The sequence below is a fragment of the Aspergillus bombycis genome, assembly GCF_001792695.1.
Source record: "Aspergillus bombycis strain NRRL26010 chromosome Unknown contig00105, whole genome shotgun sequence".
Lineage (NCBI taxonomy): Eukaryota > Fungi > Ascomycota > Eurotiomycetes > Eurotiales > Aspergillaceae > Aspergillus > Aspergillus bombycis.
The window spans coordinates 60653-82991 of NW_019170107.1; the positions used below are offsets into that span (position 1 = coordinate 60653).

The window sequence follows — 22339 nt, forward strand, 5'->3', positions numbered from 1 at the left end:
CTGTTTTAGTGTGGACACAAAGACACACGCCCCTAGGCATTCCCACTTTTGAAGGGTCTATCCTATATTTTCAAGAATTATAGATATACCTGGCCTTTCCCACTTGTCACTACTCCCTTTTGAGAAGGGATCAAAACCTACGCTATACTATCAATTGAATGTGACTATCCGGTCATCCTGATCTACGTATATGAACCAAACTCTCTGAGGCTACCGTTGCTATATTCGACAACCCCACGTGCAAGATGGAATTCCATCTTCACGATGAGGCCCCTCCGGTCTCAACAGCGCCAACCGAGTACGGAGACCAATCCGGCGAGGAATTTGAAGCATATAGCGAAAAGCCAACCCTCGGCGTCCCAGATAACAACGTCCGTGAAGCCACCAGTGCCGAAACCCTTGCTGTCCACGGTAGCCCACATATCACCCCACCTCCTGGCAGAGATGCAGAATGGAGTATGACAGACCAAGTCATTCGGAACAAAGAGCGTTCAGAAGCCGCAGGCTACAAGAAGCGTGAGCTGGGTGTAACATGGCAGAACCTCACCGTCGAAGTTCTGGCCGCCGAGGCTGCAGTCAAGGAGAACCAGTTCACTCAGTATAATGTCATTCAGCTCATTCAGGACTGGCGCCGGAAGCCACCACTCAAGCCAATCCTGCAGGACAGCCATGGCTGTGTTAAACCAGGTGAAATGTTGCTCGTTTTGGGTCGGCCGGGCTCGGGATGCACTACGCTTCTTAAGATGCTCGCCAACCGGCGCGAGGGATACCACTCTGTGCATGGGGATGTGTCTTTTGGAAACATGAATTCGGAGGAAGCATCCCACTACCGGGGTCAGATTGTTATGAATACCGAGGAAGAGCTTTTTTATCCCCGTCTAACTGTTGGGCAAACCATGGATTTTGCAACTAAACTCAAGGTCCCGGCACATCTTCCCGCTGAAGCCAAATCTGTCCACGATTATGTTGCCGAGACGAAACAGTTTCTGTTAGAGTCTATGAAGATTGCACACACTGCCGATACCAAGGTTGGCAATGAATTTGTTCGCGGTGTATCAGGTGGTGAGAGAAAAAGAGTTTCTATTATCGAATGCATGGCCACCAATGGTTCCGTTTTCACCTGGGACAACAGCACTCGAGGCCTTGATGCAAGCACAGCCTTGGAATGGGCTAAGGCCCTCAGAGCAATGACCAATGTGATGGGACTTTCGACTATTGTGACCCTCTACCAGGCTGGAAACGGTATTTACAACCTTTTTGATAAAGTCTTAGTGCTGGACGAAGGAAAACAGATTTACTATGGCCCAGCTGCTGCTGCCAAGCCATTCATGCAAGATCTTGCTTTGTTTACTCCGACGGCGCCAATATTGGTATGCTGCTCACCTTCTAGAGACCCTATTTGCGTTGGACATCTACTGATCGATATTCTAGGTGACTATTTGACGGGTGTGACTGTTCCTACCGAGCGAAAAATCCGACCCGGATATGAAAACCGATTCCCAAAGAATGCCGAGGCGATTCTAGCAGAATACCAGCGATCCACGTTATACCAGAATATGGTTAGGGAATATGATTATCCTCGGTCTGACGCTGCTCGTCAGCGGACGGAAGAGTTCAAGGAGTCTGTGGCCTGGGAAAAAGCAAAGCACCTTCCGAATAGTAGCACGCTCACCGTTGGCTTTTGGGATCAGCTAATCGCTTGTACCATTCGCCAATACCAGATTTTGTGGGGTGAGAAGTCTACGTTCCTGATAAAACAGGTCCTGTCGGTTGTCATGGCTCTCATCGCTGGATCTTGTTTCTACGGCTCCCCTGACACAACCGCTGGTTTATTCACAAAGGGTGGTGCCGTCTTCTTTGCACTCTTGTACAACTGTATTGTTGCCATGTCTGAAGTCACCGAGTCCTTCAAAGGCCGTCCTGTGCTGGTTAAGCACAAGTCTTTTGCTATGTATCACCCGTCCGCCTTCTGTCTCGCACAGATTACCGCCGATCTTCCTGTTCTTCTGGTCCAATGCACACTCTTTGCCATTGTGATTTACTGGATGACGGGTCTGAAACATACTGCAGCCGCATTTTTCACCTTCTGGGCCATTCTGTTCACCACCACCTTGTGTATCACAGCTCTGTTCAGATGTATTGGCGCTGCCTTTAGTACATTCGAAGCTGCGTCCAAGATCTCGGGAACTGCCGTCAAGGGCATTGTCATGTATGCCGGTTATATGATCCCCAAAGGACACATCAAGAACTGGTTCCTTGAGTTGTACTACACGAACCCATTTGCCTATGCGTTCCAAGCGGCTCTATCGAACGAATTCCACGGGCAAACTATTCCGTGCGTCGGAAATAACCTTGTGCCCAGTGGGCCGGGCTATGAAAATGTCAGCTCCGCCAACAAGGCCTGTACAGGTGTGGGAGGTGCTCTTCCCGGGGCAGACTACGTTACGGGCGACCAATATCTCCTTTCCCTTCATTATAAACACTCGCAACTGTGGAGAAACTATGGTGTTCTCTGGGGCTGGTGGGGATTCTTCGCCGTGGTCACGATCATTTGTACCTCTTTCTGGAAGGGTGGAGCCGGGGCCGGGGCTTCTCTCCTTATCCCTCGGGAGAAGCTCAAATCCCATCGTGCCCATCTGGATGCAGAGGCGCAGAAGGAGAAAGACCCCGTACGCGAAAAAGGCTCTGGCGATGCGCTGACCTCCGTTGATGAGGGGAATCTGACCCACAATACATCTATATTCACCTGGAAGAACCTTACATACACGGTTAATACCCCTACTGGCGACCGGGTTCTATTGGACAATATCCATGGATGGGTTAAGCCTGGTATGTTAGGCGCGTTGATGGGGTCTTCCGGTGCAGGAAAAACAACGTTACTTGACGTGCTTGCCCAGCGCAAAACCGAAGGTACAATCAAGGGTTCAATTATGGTTGATGGCCGTGAGCTGCCTGTATCATTCCAAAGAATGGCAGGCTACTGCGAGCAGTTGGATGTCCATGAGCCATTCGCAACTGTCCGAGAGGCATTGGAATTTTCCGCACTGCTCAGGCAATCTAGAGACATTCCCAGAGAAGAAAAGCTCAAGTACGTTGATACTATTATTGATCTACTTGAGCTTCACGATCTGGCAGATACCCTCATTGGAACAGTCGGCAATGGGCTTAGTGTTGAACAGAGAAAGCGTGTCACTATCGGAGTGGAGCTGGTATCGAAGCCCAGTATCCTAATCTTCTTGGACGAACCCACGTCTGGTTTAGATGGACAGTCAGCCTATAACACAGTCAGATTCCTTCGGAAGCTTGCCGACGTCGGTCAGGCCGTGCTTGTGACAATTCACCAGCCCTCCGCCCAGCTCTTCGCGCAGTTCGATACTCTACTCCTGCTTGCTAGGGGCGGAAAGACGGTGTATTTCGGAGATATTGGTGATAACGGTGCTGCCATCAAGCAATACTTTGGCAAGTATGGTGCTTCGTGTCCGATTGAGGCGAACCCTGCTGAGTTCATGATTGATGTGGTGACCGGGGGTATCGAAGAGGTAAAAGATAAGGACTGGCATCAGATCTGGCTGGAGTCTCCTGAACATGAACACATGATGGTTGAGCTCGATCATTTGATTTCTGACGCCGCTGCGAAGCCCCCTGGAACTCACGATGATGGCTATGAGTTCTCGATGCCCATGTGGGATCAAGTCAAGATTGTCACCCACCGCATGAATGTCGCACTATTCCGGAATACCAACTACGTCAATAACAAGTTCTCATTGCATATTATTTCTGCGCTGCTCAACGGATTCTCCTTCTGGCACACTGGCCCCAGTGTATCAGCCCTGAACTTGAAGATGTTCACGATCTTCAACTTTGTATTCGTTGCGCCTGGTGTCATTAACCAACTTCAGCCGTTATTTATACAGCGCCGTGATATCTATGACGCTCGTGAAAAGAAGTCCAAGATGTATTCATGGGTTGCCTTCGTTACCGGATTGATTGTCTCCGAGTTTCCCTATCTTTGCGTCTGTGCCGTTCTTTATTTTGCCTGCTGGTATTACTGTGTGAGACTGCCTTGGGCCTCTAACCGGTCCGGCGCCACGTTCTTTATCATGCTCATCTATGAGTTTATCTATACTGGTATCGGCCAGTTCGTTGCAGCCTACGCCCCAAACCCGACCTTCGCCGCTCTTGTCAACCCCCTGATCATCAGCACACTCACCTTGATGTGCGGCATTTTCGTGCCCTACGGCCAGTTAACCGTGTTCTGGAGGTACTGGATGTACTATCTGAACCCGTTCAACTACGTTACCTCGGGAATGCTAGTGTTTGGCATATGGGGCTCAAAGGTGACCTGCAACGAAGATGAATTTGCGATTTTTGACCCGGTCAACGGCACCTGCGGCGATTATCTCGCCGACTACATGGCTGGCAGCGGCTGGAAGATCAACCTGACCAACCCCGACGCTACATCTGGCTGCAGGGTCTGCGAGTACCGCAGTGGCAGTGACTTTCTGACTACCCTCAACATCAACCACTACTACTACGGCTGGAGAGACGCCGGTATTTCCGTCATCTTCGCGATCAGTGGATATGCTTTGGTCTTTGCCTTGATGAAGCTGAGGACCAAGGCCTCGAAGAAGGCTGAATAGACGATGTGCTACTTCGTTCCTCAGCCTCATCAATGCTCCTTCTGCGTATCGCTGGATTTGTCATTACCAGCCCCCGTGCGCAAGAAGACTTGTCTATCTGTACAGGAGAAATTGGCTTTCTGTGTCAATGCGCAGAGGCTACATTTCAAACGCAGTTTAATACTGCTTCACTTACCCTTTCCCTTGTTCTTATCCAACTTTTATAGACTGTATATAGACCGGCTTTACCCTTTGCTTTCGCTCCTTCCCTTTCATTTCATTTCTTTCAAGATGTGGCCATCTTCCCTGTCGATTTCCAGGTCCTTACATCATTGTCTAGCACAGCGTGAATATTTATATGATAGATTGGTGGACTGAACTTAGTTCATCATTGGCTAGAATAGACTACAATAGAATATATAATAATTCTCGATATTTTCCACATACAGGCAAACTGCCACTCAATACACTACGTAATACGTAACGAGCTTGGCCATAGGTCCCAATCGCATCCACAAAAGAGGAATAATCCATTGCTCGGTGCCGTCAAGGCAGTATATCGAACTACTACTACTACTACTACTACTACTACTACTACGACTACCACCACCACTACAGGTGTATGTAACCACAGCTCGGGTGGAGCTTCCTAATCTAGCTCTTTGGTAAAGGAGCCATGCATTAGTGTCTGTGATATTCAATCTATATGCCTAATCTACGAGGATATAAGCCTATTCTATGACAGCGGACCATATTTGGAGGGATAAAGTGGTACGTAACTCGCGCATGAGAGTATGGGATAGTTCTGGCACAATTATACTGCTTACCATGGCCCGAGGACTGTGCGAATAGGAGAAAAAGAGTATCAGCTGGATTTCATAGGATTGTCCAGGGATTCCAGTAGATGTTTGTTGACCAACCCATCGGTACTAAGCTGGCGCAGAGTACTCTGCTCCGCTAAAAGATTGAAAATATCAACAGTCATCCACCTTTCCAGCTGGCCCAGATGAAGGTATATGTTAGGTACGGTAGCATTGTTTCGCAAAAACCTCAGGAGGGCCTCTGGTTTAGGTTCGCAGTTTGTCTCAATGTATAGTGTCTGTAGTTGGGGACAATAGGTTTGCAAAGAATCAAGTAAGTCTGGGTCAAAGTATCCCAGCACGCGAATTTCTTCAAGTCCCGAGTGCAGGTAGGGTTGAACATATTGCATGACCGGGCAATCTGGGCTTTGAAGCTCATTATATCCCAAATGGCCAAGTAGGATTATTATATTGGTCAATCTCGGGAAGGTGAGATAACGGCAACCTTCTAGATATTCCCTCATATGTTCCCTCCCACATTTCCTTGGGTCTGGGAGGAGCAATGTTTTAATCACAGAGGCATAGATCTGTCGGCGATCATCGTGGAATTTGGCAAGGGTATCTATGCCCATACGTTTCCATACTAGGGAAATGCCGCAGAGGAACCATCGCCAGTTCAGTCTAAGGAGTGGAGAAATTTTGTTCTTTGCGTACCACAGAATCTCTAGAATCTGGAGGAAAATCTCTGTGGGTATTCGATCCATATTAATAGATGAGTATGGGTCAGTTGAGCATTGCAAAGCTCTCAAGTGAGAAAGCTCAGGACAAAGGGTATCGTGCTGTAGCCCTGACAATCGGAAGACAACAATAGCAGTGAATAACAAGTCAGTAAATGGGCGCAAATGTATGTCATATCTTGTCATATCTTGCTGATCTGTGCCTAATGGCTACTGCAACACGTATACCATTGCGTACTCGTCACATACCGGTGTGATATACGTCAAGAATGTCCCAATATCTCCTCCTGAAGAATACATATGAACAAAGACAACAACCGCGATGCGGTGTCAGTGGCCTAATGTTACATTCCTGCTACATCATCACCGGTGTTTAGACTACTCATCAGTCGTCGTCGGCACCTAGCCTCGTTACACCTTCTGCCTTTAGCGGAAATATGAAGGCGACTCTTCTCTTCCACCTCATTAATAGAGATTGGTATGCGACCATCATTGTGGATGTCCATTGTGGTATTTGTGTTCTGTATAACACAGTAGTCTGCCCTTAAATAAACCCTAAACGTCACTCCTCCCGTCCCTTACCCGCCAGGTAATGCACATCGCGCGTCGGCATAAACTGGCCACGCACGGTATCCCGTTCAAACAGCTCATCCATAAATTCCAACGACAGCCCTAATCATACAGCCGTTATGATTAGCCCAGTTCCGAGTATGAAAAGCAGCCAAGATAACCGCAACCTTACCTTTTGTTTCCGGCACAAAGAACCAAGTATATAAGACCATCACGAAACAGAAACTCCCATACACAAAGTAGGTTCCGTACCCATTTTTTCCCAACGTCGCGAACATCGTCGGCGTGGATTTGGCAACCACAAAGTTAAAGAACCACTGCGAGGCGGTGGCCATGCCCATGTTGAGGGCCCTGAGGCGTGCTGGGGGAATCTCCTAGTCCTGCTGTTAGCAGAAGCATACTAGACGGCGACACCGAAGACTTACCGCGCAATAGGACCATACCACTGGCCCCCATCCAAATTGGTATACGGCGGCAAAAAGGTATATGGCGATTAGGGCGATGTATCCTTGCGGTGTGATGGGGGCGTTTTCTGATATCGTATCGAATCGGACGTAAAACCCGACGTAAAATAGCATGATGCCCTATGTCCGGTTATAAATAGATTCATTGTCTCTATGACAGGTATGGGCTTACTTGAACAATACCTGTCCATAATAACGATCTTCTGCGACCGAGCGTGTCCGATACGAAAACAATGAAGATGCCGCAGGCTATAAATTTGACGATACCGTATATCCCCGTCGCAAACAGACCTACCGACGAGGATGAGAGGCCGACACTGGCAAAGATGGTCGGAGAATAATATGTCATGGCGTTGGTGCCTGTCATATTACTCCACATCATGAGGGTAATGCACAGAATTGATCGCCGGCGGTAAGACTTCCGTGAGAAGGATTCTTTGAGAAGAGGCCACATCGAAGATACGGAATGCTGGGACTCCTCTTCTAGTTGAAGCCGCAGGTTGTTCAACTCCTCCATCACATATGGATGATCTTCGGGTAACCCCCGGAGCGTAGCAAGAACGCGTGATGCTCTCTCCGGCCGCTTCATCGCGATATATCGAGGTGACTCGTTTGCAAAGAACATACCGACGAGAAGGATGACGGCAGGAAATGCTTGAAGCGAAAGCGGGATGGTAAATTGCTCCGTTCCCGTTAAATGACGTTCGCAGCCGTAGTTGATCCAGAACGCTAACTGCAGTACTTTGTTAGATGTATGGAACTTATTGAGAACACCAAGCATTATTCATAAGGGCCAGACCCACCGTGAGACCGAATACTAAGGTCAATTGATAGAATCCCGTGAGTAACCCACGGATGCCGCGTGGCGCGTTCTCAGCGATATATATTGGACACACGGAAGATGCTATCCCGATGGAGAGTCCCCCGATGAATCTAGATAATAGCTTAGCTGATGAAGCCACCTGAAGTAGATGAGTTGGCTTACCGTCCTGCATACAAAACTCCAATGATGCCACTAGCGCCAGCTTGCATAGCAACACCCACGAACAGAATCAACGCAGAGAATATCAGTGACAATCGTCGTCCGATGGCATTGGCAACGTAGGTGGAAACTAGGGCTCCCAGAAACGACCCCGCTTGGATGACCGAGACGATGTTTGACTCTAAGTTTGCTAGAGCGGTGTCTTCCTTTCCTACAAGCCCGTATTGTCTTTCATTCAGTTAGCATTGTCGACGCTGCCTCAAGAAGAGAGACTCACTCTTTGAAGGAGTTCATGGTTAAGACACCTCCAATGACGCCCATATCAAACCCAAAAAGCATGGAAGCTCCACATGCCTAGATACCATCAATGTCTATAAAATGTAAACTACACGAAGGGATTGAGCACACCGACAGGCTGATCAGGACTACCCGGAAATTATATATCTCAGGGGGGTCCGATTTGATGGTATCATTTCGGATAATTCTCTGAAGGAGGGCCATTTGTATAGTGCGCTTCTAGTCTACCGAGTTTTAATGCTACAGAGATTGAGCCTGGAGGCCTCTTTAAGTATCAACGGAGGCGCAATTTGTCTATCTACGCCAAGAGCACGGCTGTAGACGGCCATTGTGAAGGTTTGTCTCGTTCTCTGACTAGCTCGCTGGATGAAGGTTGGCATAGCTTTGGAAAGAGTATACTGCCCGCAACCCCAGCCATGATTCGAGGAAGACGATCATGATGATGCGGGGTAGCACTAGTCCTGGATTGGAATCTGGGGTAGACACGGTCACGGGCTTCATTTTGCGGGGAATTAGCGTCGGCTATAGATATTCATTTCAGCATTGCGACTATTGCTAACTACTTCGTGCTTCTTTAATTGCTAAACCACGCGCCATCAATTACAAATCCATCAAAAGCTGCCCCGCACCATGGTAATCTAAGTCAGGAAACCCACCGCGAAGAAACGGAAGGCTAGACAGAAAGGCGTCCGGGCATTCCAAAGCTTCAGTTGGCTCGAGGAACGATAATACCTGTTGAGTAGGGAAGCCATCCTGGAAAGGGTTCGTACTGCCTATCATGGACGGGTTTGTGAATTCGTCGAGGTCTATGGGACTCGGGAGCGGGTTCTGTGTTGAGTGCCTCGATTCAACAAAGTCGTCTGCTGTCTCGGGGGTGGTTTGTCCCTGGAACCACAGACTTGTGAGCAACTTGCCGTATCTGGAGGCGATGTGTGATGGGCTGGTAGCTGCACTTTTGAGCATGGAGATGAAATGGCGTACTAGCATGGTGCAGGTCTGTTGTTCCTCGGAGCTCAAAGCCCCAACAGTCAACGCTTTGAAGAGGAACACCGACGCATGTATTTCGTATCTATAGATGGTGAGCATCGTTCGTCTGTGGTAGTGGTAGATGCATCAGACGTACAGGTAAAATCGGACAGGAGTATACCGGAGGTGCTTTGTGGGGTTCAACCGTTCCATAAGATGCTTGAGCACGCTTTTGGCTGCATCGATAGCAATATATATGTGTCTACCATCGGCACTCGCCATGATGCTGTATGGAAAGTACGAGCTCTTCCCGCTATCGCATCCAGCAGAACTTTTGGGCGTTCGATAAAGAACCGCCTGGAAAGCGAACGCGTTGATATAAAGACGCAGGTACTCGAACTGAAGACATAGGAGACCACTTAGGTGAGGAGGTAGATCGACATTGGCCCAGGCTTCCTTCCACATGGCCAGTGCCTTGGAGCTATCGTCCAGATACTTGGTGTAGTCACCCATGAGCATAAGCTGGACTGTGCGCGTTTTGGACGCGTACAGAATATCATGGATATTCCCAAAAATAGTGGTTAGCTCCACTTGAGCCTGGACAAAACTCGCATAATCGACCCCATTCGCCTTTTGAGGTTGTAAATAGGGGTAGTCGTCGATTGTGAACCGAGTGGATAAGCCAGGTCCGCGACACCAGAATGCCTGTCCCATTTGTATAGAAATCTGACGGTCTGCAAGGTACGTGACTAGGTATGTTAGCTCGACGAATGGAATGCGAAGATTGTTCGTACAGATCCATGCCAATCTATTACGATGATAATCCAACTTATCCTCATCCTTCGATTCGCCTCGGAACGAGTATCTTTCAAGATGTAACAAATAAGCTTGTCGGACCGCCAGACCAATGAGATTCCATGACACACTATCCTCTGCCGCCACTTGGACTTGGGGTGATGGACCGTTGTTGGCTGCAGCATCCCTCGCGCATTCCTCGGCACTGATATGTGGAACCCACTCAGCGAGGAGTAGCAGTCCTTCTACCGAGCCAACATGCCGAACACTCGCAGCACCCAACACAACTCGTAGCAGCAGCCTTTCCATGTACTGTGATATTCTTGTATGCAAGCCTTCCAGGCCTACTCGGTCCTTCGTTGCGATGGTCAACACAGCGGTTAAAAGAAACGTCTCCTTTGCCCACGATTGCGTGATATTATCCAAAGAAGAAAGATGACTGGGCACAATTGGCAGATATGGATGAAAATTTTGGACGTAGCTGGTTAATGTTAGCCTGAAGCAGGCGCAACCGGGTGTATTACATACTATTGAAGCAATGGCTCCATTAATTGGATATCTACGATACCAGTCTGGATGAGCTCACTAGTAAGCAAGCTCGAAGAATTCCTTGATGAATCAGTGATAGAGCCACTCTGGGCACCACCCTCTTCTCTCGCGCCCACCTGGTTAGTGTGGACTTGAGACATTGATGTACTTCTCATTTCGGTATTCCTTTCTGTGGAAGCCGTCTGTGCGAGGATCTGAAGAGCCTCCAGCGGATTTTGTATACCTCCAAGACTGTGGTCTGCTACCGGATCCTCTGTGCTTGTTGAACCTATGCCTTTGGAGTCAGTGCTGTGCTGCGGGCGATTGCATTCTCGAGGCCCCTCCTCTCGGTGTTTCTGGGATTTCTGGACACGAAACCGAGAGTAATCACCACCTCGTCGTGAAGTGGCAACGATGCATCTGTGTCCTTCAGAAAAGCACTTGGAACAAGGATAATAGTTGTATTCGTTGGTGTATCGTCTAGCTCTGTTAGGCGATCATTCGTCGCACGCAGCACGGGACACATACAGGTCACATTTCGTTTTGCGTTGCCTGCAGCGAATGCAAGCCCTGTAGAGACGTTCCCCTTTACTTTTCGTCATAATTCATATGGTGATGTGATCTCACTGGAACAAAGTGGGCTGTTGAAAAGCAATGCGGGGAATACGTGATTCTGTCCATCGGCTATAGAAACTGGCGCACGGCTGTAGTTCGGCTATAGACGGTCACGGCATCTGATTGGCCGAATATGGGGTCGTGGCGGACATGCTGTAGTTATAAGAACAACATATTCCCAAGATGTAGCCCCGTTGGTTGGTAAACTCAGACGGTTAATAGTTCTCATCGCTATCACAGATTACTTCACGGACACCTAAAATGGCTACGATGGTTGAATCTGCGGTCTCGACCTCTGTACCCGGCAGAGAGCAACAACGTCTCCCCAGCGACGACATTTATGGCAAATATTATCCCATCAACCCAAGCAATCTCAGTCTAGAGTCTAATTTCGGGCCTATGGACCCGGAGAATATTGGCTACTTGCAGCCGACTTCCAAGGATACCCCACTGGAAATCATGCGGGAGAGGTTTAACCGTGATGGATATCTTCTGGTAAATCTCATCGAGCCATCATTCATATTTTCTATTCTAATACCCTAATCACTTGACTTAGGTAAAAGGCCTCCTCCCAAAAGAACCCGTCCTCAAATGCCGCCGCGAATACTTCGAGTACATGTCCCCATCTGGCCTCCTCAAGCCCGGCACGGATGCGGTCGAAGGAATCTTCAGCGGAAAGGACAGTCGCAAGTACCTGCCACCAGGAAACCTTCGCCGGCTTTTTGGACTCAAGGATGACGAAGAGTCGGAGAAATACCTGGAGCTCATGATTAGCGCACATGAAGCTCAATTTTACCTCGACTTCTGTGAGATAGAGGAGCTCCGAACATTCATCAGGCGGTTCGCAGGATGGGAACACATTACCATGTTGCAACGGACGCTGTTGAGAGCATTTGTTCCCGATAGCGAACTAACGCCCGTCCACTTCGATCAGATGTATCTCCGGGCCGGGCCACCGACTAGCCTCACGGCGTGGGTGCCTATTGGGGATATCTCTCTGGAAGGTGGTGGGTTGATGTATCTGGAAGGCTCGACTGATATTGGGCAGAAGACAGAAGAAGAGTTCGGTCGAAACGCAGGAAATCTAACTGATGAGGAGCGTGTGTCTGCTTTCAATAGGAACATGAATGACGGTGGATTTCTGAGTCGAGATACGGTTGAGTACGGGCAGAAAGCCAATCGGAAGTGGCTGATTGGGGAGTATGAGGTCGGGGATGTCATCTTCCATAACCCGTGGATGGTCCATGCTAGTTGCAAGAATAAGGACCCTCAGAGACAGATTCGATTGGCAACTGATTTGAGATTTGTGGACTCTACAAAGCCGTATGATAAGGTGAGCTCTTCCCGGGTCGTGCTTATCCAACCTTACTAACTCTTAGTTATAGCGCTGGATGAAGGTTTTCCGGCCATTGGATGGGCTTTGATGATTGTCAAGCCTCTGTCGGAGGTCTCAGACAATGTACTGCTGGGGCTTTTATTGGGTAATTGCTATGTAACATGAATGGCATCACTTTTCACATTCAGCTATGATTAATGAAGGTTACAACGAAATGTATGCTGTCGCCGTATCGATAAATTTAGTAGGATCCAGTGCCACCGCAACGCATGTTGCACGCAAGTGAGACATAACGGCACGATCGACCTTCGAATCCTGGAGGATTATATGGAAAGCTTAAGATGTAGACTGGGATTATCCCTATATCTATATTGGTGTCAGCTGACATCGCCTTCAACTTTTTGGTAGACCCATCAGCTTGCTCACCTGATCAGTATGAAACCCTAAGTGAAGTCTAGTACTGCATTTAGGGATTTATTCTATTCCAAGATATCTAGATTGACTATGTCCAGATAGGTATTGATAGAAAACGAAGTTGATTAATCTAACCGGTAGGGAAGGAGAGCAACACACTGCCAGGATATCTTAAAAGCGATTAAGCTATGCTCCACAGACCACCAAAATCACTTTGACATACGATTTTGCCACCACTAGAGTCTATGGCTAGTAAAATATATAAGTGACTCTAGTTCAACGTGCCGAAATGCTGGTCTCTGATATACAGTGTTACACCCACCGTTGTAGTCGCATCCTACAGTGGGATACGATTCATATTTGGCCCGCTTTCTTTTCCTCTCTCAGTAGAAGTCATAGTTGAAAGGCGGGTTAGCAGGTTGATTAGCTACCTGGTACATGGTAGGATATAAGTGCAGGGAGATGCAAGCTGCTGTAGCTTCTCTGAGGCGCTCATAGGTACTTGACGTTACGCATGAGACGCCTGTGAGATAGCCTAGGGTCTTCCCCGGGTTGCACCTGTAATATGACAAGCCATAAAGAGGCTTGTGGGATGATGTACTTTTGAGCTAGGTTTCAGAAACAAGCATCATTATATTTAGGTTTCATCAGGCTCGTGCAAACACAGTTACATTGAATGGCGCTGGCTCCGCGAAGAATGAACTCATAGATTTATCAGCCGTATGCCTATGTTGGTGGTTCGAGTCCGTTTTTTTGCTGTACTAGTGACGTAGTAAGATCTAGGTCTGTTTTTAGGCCTTGTGGCATCTACCATTTGTCGGTATTTGTACATGGACTCAAAGCCTACTGCGTATTTATGGCCCCATAAGCTTCTAATACGCCGGGATTATGGCGAGGCTTGAGGCCACAATTATACCAGGGTGATATATATGGCTTATGTAAATGGCAAAGGATGTATACCATAGGAATGAACTTTAGCTTACAGATGGTATTAAGTCATTCTATGCCGCCAACATTTGGAACGGATTAAAGAAGCCTGACCTGGGCACTATCTATGTCCCAATGTCTGCACAACCTATTTTTAATTCTATCGAAAGTCAAAGCTGGATATTTTGGCCCATACTCTTTATAGATATAAGGATGCTATTGTTTTGTCCGTGTGGAACTCTGCCCTCTAAGAGTTGGCCATATCAGGAAACCTATCAGCATTGCAGGTTCGCTTTCATTTACGCATAGAGCTTGGTTATAAAGTGACTAGGCCACCTAACAATCGATGGGCAAAATTTCCAAGGCATCCTATCGCATTCAGACCAATACATCCTGATTCTAGACCGCTCTGTGGTTGCTTAGGGTCCATGGAGAGTACTGGGACTAGGATAGAGCGACTTACTGGGGCGTACTCATTTACTGAACAAGATGTCTTTCAGCCACAGACAACCAATATAATATTCGCTGTAGTTTTACAGGCTTTTGCGCTGGGTGAAAGTAAAATCAATACGACACCTTCATGGGCGTTGATTGCGGATGTTTCATTTTCAGCCCCCATGGGCGACAGGGCATCGTGTACTATGCTCACTGGTGCCACTAGGCTTCCTTATCCCAGTTATGATTGAATCCCATTTGGTATAACCGCGAAGGTGACCATGTCATCTTTGATATGGCACGTTGGAGCAACTGGTGGGGAATCAGTATGACCTTATTATCGTTCGTAAATGTGACGTAGAACCGGGTAAAAAAGTATTCCGTGGCAATGGATAATACATCCCTTGATACCCCATGAGCCTGTATGAGCAGGAGTTTCCACTTACGCTAGTCAAGAATAGTCAAAGCGTTGTAGAAGCTTTCAGATCGCACGGTCGAAATTAGCGTAGCTGACCAACAAGACGCACATCAGTGCAAGGGTTGTTCCCGCTGCACTCTCTATGGGATCAGGGATATGATAGCTGAAGTGGTCACGTTCTACGAATGTAACCTACATATACATTGGCTTATTACAGCTTGTACCACCACTTGAGGTTAATTTACATGTCCCCAGGCCTTATTCGACGGATCTACGACGTCACGACGCAAGGGATGCGGTATATTGCTGAGCCGCAGGAATGCCAAGAAGGTGTATCTCGTGTTCCCTTCCAGAAGAGAGTCCTGCCAACGTATTGGATGTACATGTGTGTAACGTGATACATCTACACTTTGCAGTGGATGGTATGCCTTGATATTCACATCCTGAACTGCGACATAGCAATGGCTAGATCGAGCGTTCCATGCAGCTTCATGCGAGCTACCCTTTCTTGTCGACGTGTATGAGCGTAGGATCCTTTCTTAGGTTAGTCTAGCTCGTAAAGTCGAGTGACTCGTATACGCCAGATTCTTATTTTAGCCAAATGTTACTGGTTTTATGTTGGTTTACTACCACTGGACATCCATGTCTCAGCCACCATGGGTAAAAGATCATGCTGATTGGATATCATTACGTATAGTATGGAAAGCCACATGAGGGAATTTTCAGACAAGCTGGAGCTTTGAGGGCTTGACTGTTGTGGGCAGATCTCTATGGAGAGGAACGGACATAAATAAGCGGCAGCCATCGTTCTTCTTCTTCAAATCTAGCCAAAGCAGTCCAACGCAGTTTGACAAGATCACCTCAAAGCTGAAGTCCAAAAGCTTCGTTCACCAGTCTCATTCTTCAAAATGATCAAGTCCATTGCCTTCATCGCCCTTCTCTTCTCTACAGCAACCGCTGTCCCAACCCCAACCGAGCTTCTGCCTCGGGCCTGCACCACTCAAGCCCCCTCCATCATCCACATCCTCGACGCCGCAAACCCCGACACTGCCTACCCGGGCCAGCAATTTACCCTCGAGCGCAGCGGCTCTCCCCTGAAAAACAACAAGATCTCCGTGCTGACCTTCTCCAACATCCCCGCCGGCGCCACCGGCTGTCGACTCGAAATCGAGCTTCCCGCACTGAGCGAAGGCCAAATCGCACCAAGTGACACCCAGGCCGATGTCTGGTCTGCGGACCCAACAGACGGCGGTTCAGCCCCCACGTATAACCATCCGCCACACAAGAGAGAAATGGTCTCGACCTACATCTTCCCCAAGGGACCCACCACAAATTCAGCCCACACTGTACTGGCCTCCAACACTTGCTCAACTACTATGAGCTGGTTGGTGCAGTTGAGCGAGTGGCAGACCTCAGCTGGAAGTGTCAACTTCCAGAACTCGATTGGTAATGGCGCGGATATCGGCTTTACATTGGTCTACAACTGTTGATTGGTGGTTGAGGATCATATTGTGTGAACACGGGAAGGTTACTGATGTGATCTAGGTGCTGCTCACCGAGTATCTGTTCTTTGCTTGTATGCAACCGTTGTACGCGTGTTCTGTCGTCTACTTGTGTGCTTTTTGTTTGGTTCAGAATAGCAAGCGCTTGCTGTTGGTTGTAGTCACTCATTTGGCGTCGGTCTTTGACAATTTAGCTTTTGATTCGTCGTACTAGTTTGACGCATTGGCGAAAATCTGCATCTTTGTGTAGGAGATGCAGCAAGTCATAGTATTTGTAGTTAAAATGACATGTTGTTAATAATTATTCTCAAGTGTGCTTAATCACTACATGTATTCAGTCTGGATAGTCCGTTTGTGTGTCATTAACTGTGTCTATTTGGGAAAGGCCTCGCTAGTGGGCGTGCTTCCACACAATAATCTTGATAATCTAAAGGCAATGAGCGCAAGCATATACATATTGGTCACGACGTACTAAAATTGTAGAGACTGGTTGCACTAATTCTGTACGCATTGAGAGGTATATACAACAGGTAGAACAAAACGGGTAAGATATCTATTTCAGAAGCTGAACCTTAGGCCAACCGGTACACATGCTATCAATTACCATTAATAGTAGAATGGCAATCTGCAATCGTTCACTAGACAACATGAGTAAAGACAAGCTGGTGCCAGCGTGTTGCACTACGCAAGATATCGTCCGGGTGATTTCTCCCTATCCGCTCCGAAGGACATTAAAGTACACCTGGCCAGTACTTATCTATGGCCTATAAGAATTAAGATCCGTAATAAGAAGAACCCATGAACGCAAACCAAACGGAGCATCCGCACTAAAGCCATTGTTAAACCCACAGTCTCCTGAGAAACTCCTCACCCTGGCGGTCCAAAGACAACTCCCCTAGGTTTTCACAAATACAACCATGACAACTTGGACGATTGAGCCCTGTTCCGTCAATGACGCCGCCGCTCTGGCGCGTAACAACATGGCGGCCTTCTGGGAGGATCCAAACTGGGTTATCCTGTGGCCGAAAGACATGAAACGGGAGTTTATTATCGAGCAAGCGACAAAGCGTCAGCCGCGTAATCTTCTGCGCGACCGGGAGAAAGTGCGGCATCAGCAAGCCGTAGACCCCGTTACCGGTGCTGCGGTTGGTTACGCGCGCTGGATACTTCCATCCGGACATTATATCGCAGGGGATGGCAGTCCAGAGTGGGCCGAGGCACAGGTACCAGATGTCGGTGAGGATGAGAAAAAGAAACACCAGGAGTTGGCTGAATCGGCTTGGTGGAGTCCAAGAGAGGATATGGATAGCCTCGATGATAAGAACCATGTTGTAATGGACCGCATCTTGGCGGAGAAACCGTACATCAGTAAGTGTACATCGATGACATTTAATAACAATGGTACGTAGCTAACTCATGGTTAGAGCTCGACTATCTGGCAGTTCACCCAGAGAACAAGGGAAAGGGCATTGGCACGGCGCTTGTTGCCAGCGGGATAAAGTATGCTGAGCAGGCTGGAGTACCCATTTTTACCATGGCTTTCAAAGCAGGACGCGGGATTTACGCGCGACTTGGATTTCAGGAAGTCGATCGAGTTATTCAGGATGATTCGATGTATGGTGGTCCTGGTGAATACGCAGCGTACTTCATGGTATACGATGTCCCTAGGAATATGTGAGCCATGTGGGCTGTCCTTTAACGATATTACCTTGCTACTTTTAGGACTACGTTCACATTTATCTTAGTTTTATTAATCTCATTCATGGCTAGACACAACATGGGTACGGCTTGAGGAGAGACAAAGTCTCAGTACACCTATCGTGGCTGTGCTGGGTTATCTAAAACAAATCCCCTGGTATTGTCCATAAATCATTGTAAATTAACCGACTAATGAACTGCTTAGTATCAGGATAGAAGCTTGACAGCCTTACGACATGTGTACAGGTCGTATTTAGCCGCCCATGCAACATACATTATCACTCGGGTTTCTAGGCATTCCTGCCAGGAGGTTTCAACGGTTGTTGTACGAGCTCTCACATAATCTAAAAGTGGTCCATTGGTGTACTCTCAAGTGTATGGACATGCAGCTGGAGTTAAAGCCTAGCGACTGACGACTTGAGCTGACGTGTTTACGTACACAAGTGGACCTTCAACCTGTGAACTACTGCTACCTCCGAGTCATCAGGGATGTGGAGCTGATTTGTATGCGGACTTCCCCGATGGCGATAGGAAAGCTCTCAAAGGTTTGATCAATACACTGCAGGATCCCAAAAGTCCCAGTCTTAGTCGTACATCTTCTACTGATAGTCGAGTTCAGTAACATGGATAATCAGGGCTTGCTACTCGTGAACATTCCGAGAGGCAGTACTACGCAAAGCAATAGCCACAGCCCATAATAGCAAGCATAAAAATGTGCAACTAGAAAATCCCCTACTAGATACCTTCCAGAGCTCCTCTCCCTGTGCATTCAGTACAGGGGGCATCTATAAACAATAGTCGAGCTTAATAGGCACACTGCACCTCCGATGCAGCGGCTTTACACACACGAAACCCGCATATCTCAAGACACAATGCAGCGGCTCATGGCTGAACTCCCCCATGAAGACAATAACGATCGAGCTTTTGCAGGCAAGTATTCTTAATCTCTGTAGAGAGCGACATAGCCAGGCGCAAAACTTCATTGTGGTAGCTCCACCATAGCTTTGTCTCAGTTTGCAACCGGCTGGATGTGATACCTCCCAGGAAGATTCACAACTATGAATATCGCCTGCAACTGCTCGTGCCTCTGTGATCAATGCCTCCCGACCTTTTCGTTCATTACTTATCATAAAGGTGGGTTTAATCCTACTCGCTATAGGCTTCCACGACTCCCTAAGCATTGATATACGACTTATGGCTGCGGGGAAGTATCGGATAGTTAGGGTATCCAGTATGGACACCCAAGCTGTGAGGTAATATTTTGGACAAATCATTATGGTTCCCACACTAGCGCGTTGGGCAGCATCCTCTAGTCATCCTTCCAAAGGAACATTCAGGGAGGAACCGGAGCAGCAACGCTGATCGCTGTACCCTCTTCAGCACTCTAGCGGCATTCCTCGGCTTGGGTTCAGCATAGCCCTGAAGATCGTCCTAGTCAATCACGCTATTCAGCCCTGGCTGGGTAGGATACTGTCCAATATTGGTTCTAGAAGCCAACGGTTTGCCGCGTTTTCGCCGGCACTATAGATCCCTAGCGGGGCTCCACTAGTAACCATCAGCGGATAATTGAGAAATAACAGGCGGTTAAAGAGCCTGACATTAATGCCGAGGCTTTACATCTGAGGGGAACTCTACCACGGCGAAAGTGCCAGACATAGGGTAAGAACAGTATTGTATAGTGTGCAAGAGTGGTACACCTATGTATCCATCTGAGAACCTACCTACACCTCTCCTTTCGAGACAATGGCATCAGGGTTGCATAACTTGGCGGTTATATTAAACCATGTTATATGACCTCACTGTGGATCCATCGTGTCCCGCAGTGACTCCGCATTTCAGGGATGCTTCCCTTGACCTTGTACTATTCTTTCTCGGGTGTCGATAACTAAGACAAGCGACTCATATAAGCGGAGGAGCATTCTTCGTAGAACTCCGTAGACTAATATGTTGAGGGTAATATAGCGTTCGTCGGGCTCTCCCCGGCCAACAGATCGGTGTCAGGGGCGGTGATGGAGAATAATGTGGTAATGATCGTCAGAGAACGAGGGACTCTGAAACAAGTTTATATAGCACCAGGGTTAACTACCAATCGGACAGGAGTCATCAGAAACACTGGGCCACTGATGCAATATGCTGAAAGATCGTGATGTTACCTTTCTTCTTAGGGTAAAACATGTCTCGCCCAAAATAGCAGGCTCAAGCTATATAACGAGCCCAATTCACGTCTTCCATCAAGGTCACTCATCCAACAAACTCCCATCCAATCTACCTACAAAGCCTTGGTTGCCTTCTTTCTCAAACCCACCATCGTCATCATGAAGTTCTCCGTTGCTGCTGTTGCCGGTCTCTTCAGCGCCGTTAGCGCTGCTTCTCTCCCCGCTGCCTTCACCCTCGTTGCTGAGGGTGGCCTCACCGTCCTGACCGACGGACGTATGTTGCTGTTGCCTTGCCGACATATCTAACTGATTCACTAACTCTTCGCAGAGTACCTCTACTACGGCGGCAACGGCACCGACGCCAGCAAGGACATCGCCATCTGTGAGCCCCTCATCAGCCCTACCGATATAACAAACAGGTCACTGATCTCCTCATTTAGTCCACGCTACTCCTGACACCGGCGCCGTCTCCTACACTGCCAAGGACTCGACCCCTACCGGCTGGCAGAACCTGTACGTCGTCGAGAAGGACACCGCTCCCGTCGGCCTCACTCGTCCTCACTCCGGTGCCGTCCCCGAGGGCGCCAGCACCATCGACTTCAGCGTTGACGAGAAGGGTCTCTTCGCCCACGGCGGTAACGCGTACTTCGCCGTTGAGGGCTACGGTGACAACCCCGTCAAGACCGTCTACTGGTACGGTCGCCACAGCTCCACCTACCGCGCTGCCGACCTCTACGTCAAGGAGTGCAAGGGCTGCTAAACGGGTCGTCCGGAGTGGTATCTGTCGTGAACCTCCGCTAGGCCGGGTTCATCTCGGTTCGTGTTAATTCGGTGATTGTATTGCAGGCGCTGTATTCTACCTTTTCTTTGTACTTAATACATTAGTATCTTTGATCCAATTATACATATATTCACTCCTTTTGCATTGTACAACTGCAGGCAGAGTTGGACTGCTGCATCTTACTAATGTATAGTTTGCAACAATGACTTTAGAAATGAGCTGGCATAATCTTGTGTTGTGAAGAATCAAGTCGTCCGCTTCATTGGAAACGCTGTTATGTAGTATATCCGGGTTGGCATGCACGCCACCTGCCGGGAGAGCTCGCGATTTATCTGATGCCTTCATCGGTGCAGGAGTTGGTGAAAACATAATTAGGCGATACATATCTAGCTATGTATTGAGACCAGTCCTGCTATGTCCATATTGCCCATCCTGTCTATACCTGTGTGGTGTAAACCTGCACGGCGCTCGTGCACTCATGGTATGGCAGAGAGGTTGTGTTGTATAATGAGGCTAGCGGTGCTCATAAGGTCCTGTTTAGCCTGGTTAGATGTATACATATGGGAATGAAGTCCATGGGAAAAGACAGGGGAAACTATAGGATTGTGTGTGCAAAGTAGATATGTACTGTCATGCTAGCTGAACACAACGTATAATGGGCCGTCTGGAACAAGATACCTTGTTGAACATAATATCGTCTCCGAGTAAATGTACTACGTCGCGATCCCGAGAGAGGCCTCCCAACACTCTTGCAATGAGCCTCGGTTGAAATAGGTCTTGGCAAAACGAAGGTATCCACTGGTCCACTCCAACCATCCCGGGAGCAGAATAAAAACAGCAAAAAAGAATGACCAGACTGGGGCTCGATCCCAGGACCTTATCGGTGTTAACGATACGTGATAACCAACTACACCATCCGGCCAATTGTATGTTAGGCATCTTACTATCCTGTTATATCAGAGAGAATAGGGAAGTCAAGCTTGGTTTCCCAAAACAAATTCTACGGTTCCAAAAATATCACTGAGGTATCGAATATGTAGGGGATATGCTTTGCTCTTGGATGGTTCTTATACCTTGTGTACTATTGGTACAATGTAGAATGTACAATGTGTGGTACTTAATCTCAGCGTCGGAGGTACTCCATCGGTGTTTACGAGGTAGTATATATATAAATGTGTAGCTGGTATGGTGCTTCCCACAACCCTTCGTGCCTCTAGATCTGGAGCTTCTCTCACTCTCTAAGTTCTTATTTAATGGTGTCCTGGACATATAATTGCCGTAGTCTACGCATTTGGTAAT

General features: G+C 48.0%; 7 protein-coding genes across 7 annotated transcripts; 5 read left to right on the forward strand and 2 right to left on the reverse strand.

Moving 5' to 3' along the window:
- Positions 1 to 245: 245 nt before the first annotated feature.
- Positions 246 to 4640, forward strand: ABOM_009888 (ABC drug exporter AtrF; the record flags this gene model as incomplete). The annotated part of the gene is made up of 1 exon (XM_022537016.1): positions 246 to 4640. The coding sequence occupies one exon, from the start codon at positions 246 to 248 to the stop codon at positions 4638 to 4640; it is 4395 nt and encodes a 1464-aa protein (XP_022385408.1).
- Positions 4641 to 6718: 2078 nt separating this feature from the next.
- Positions 6719 to 8511, reverse strand: ABOM_009889 (sugar porter family MFS transporter; the record flags this gene model as incomplete). The annotated part of the gene is made up of 7 exons (XM_022537017.1): positions 6719 to 6828; positions 6899 to 7100; positions 7152 to 7310; positions 7363 to 7923; positions 7994 to 8123; positions 8176 to 8400; positions 8450 to 8511. 7 exons carry the CDS (start codon positions 8509 to 8511, stop codon positions 6719 to 6721), a joined length of 1449 nt encoding a protein of 482 aa, XP_022385409.1.
- Positions 8512 to 9069: 558 nt separating this feature from the next.
- ABOM_009890 (fungal specific transcription factor domain-containing protein) lies at positions 9070 to 10934 on the reverse strand (the record flags this gene model as incomplete). Its single annotated transcript, XM_022537018.1, has 3 exons — positions 9070 to 9538; positions 9593 to 10711; positions 10759 to 10934. The coding sequence occupies 3 exons, from the start codon at positions 10932 to 10934 to the stop codon at positions 9070 to 9072; spliced, it is 1764 nt and encodes a 587-aa protein (XP_022385437.1).
- A 709-nt stretch (positions 10935 to 11643) lies between these two features.
- Positions 11644 to 12797, forward strand: ABOM_009891 (phytanoyl-CoA dioxygenase family protein; the record flags this gene model as incomplete). Its single annotated transcript, XM_022537019.1, has 3 exons — positions 11644 to 11868; positions 11930 to 12706; positions 12759 to 12797. The coding sequence occupies 3 exons, from the start codon at positions 11644 to 11646 to the stop codon at positions 12795 to 12797; spliced, it is 1041 nt and encodes a 346-aa protein (XP_022385436.1).
- A 3014-nt stretch (positions 12798 to 15811) lies between these two features.
- ABOM_009892 (uncharacterized protein) lies at positions 15812 to 16393 on the forward strand (the record flags this gene model as incomplete). The annotated part of the gene is made up of 1 exon (XM_022537020.1): positions 15812 to 16393. The coding sequence occupies one exon, from the start codon at positions 15812 to 15814 to the stop codon at positions 16391 to 16393; it is 582 nt and encodes a 193-aa protein (XP_022385435.1).
- A 929-nt stretch (positions 16394 to 17322) lies between these two features.
- ABOM_009893 (GNAT family N-acetyltransferase) lies at positions 17323 to 18083 on the forward strand (the record flags this gene model as incomplete). Its single annotated transcript, XM_022537021.1, has 2 exons — positions 17323 to 17773; positions 17830 to 18083. 2 exons carry the CDS (start codon positions 17323 to 17325, stop codon positions 18081 to 18083), a joined length of 705 nt encoding a protein of 234 aa, XP_022385434.1.
- Positions 18084 to 20418: 2335 nt separating this feature from the next.
- ABOM_009894 (uncharacterized protein) lies at positions 20419 to 21019 on the forward strand (the record flags this gene model as incomplete). The annotated part of the gene is made up of 3 exons (XM_022537022.1): positions 20419 to 20533; positions 20588 to 20641; positions 20700 to 21019. 3 exons carry the CDS (start codon positions 20419 to 20421, stop codon positions 21017 to 21019), a joined length of 489 nt encoding a protein of 162 aa, XP_022385433.1.
- Between the last annotated feature and the right edge of the window lie 1320 nt (positions 21020 to 22339).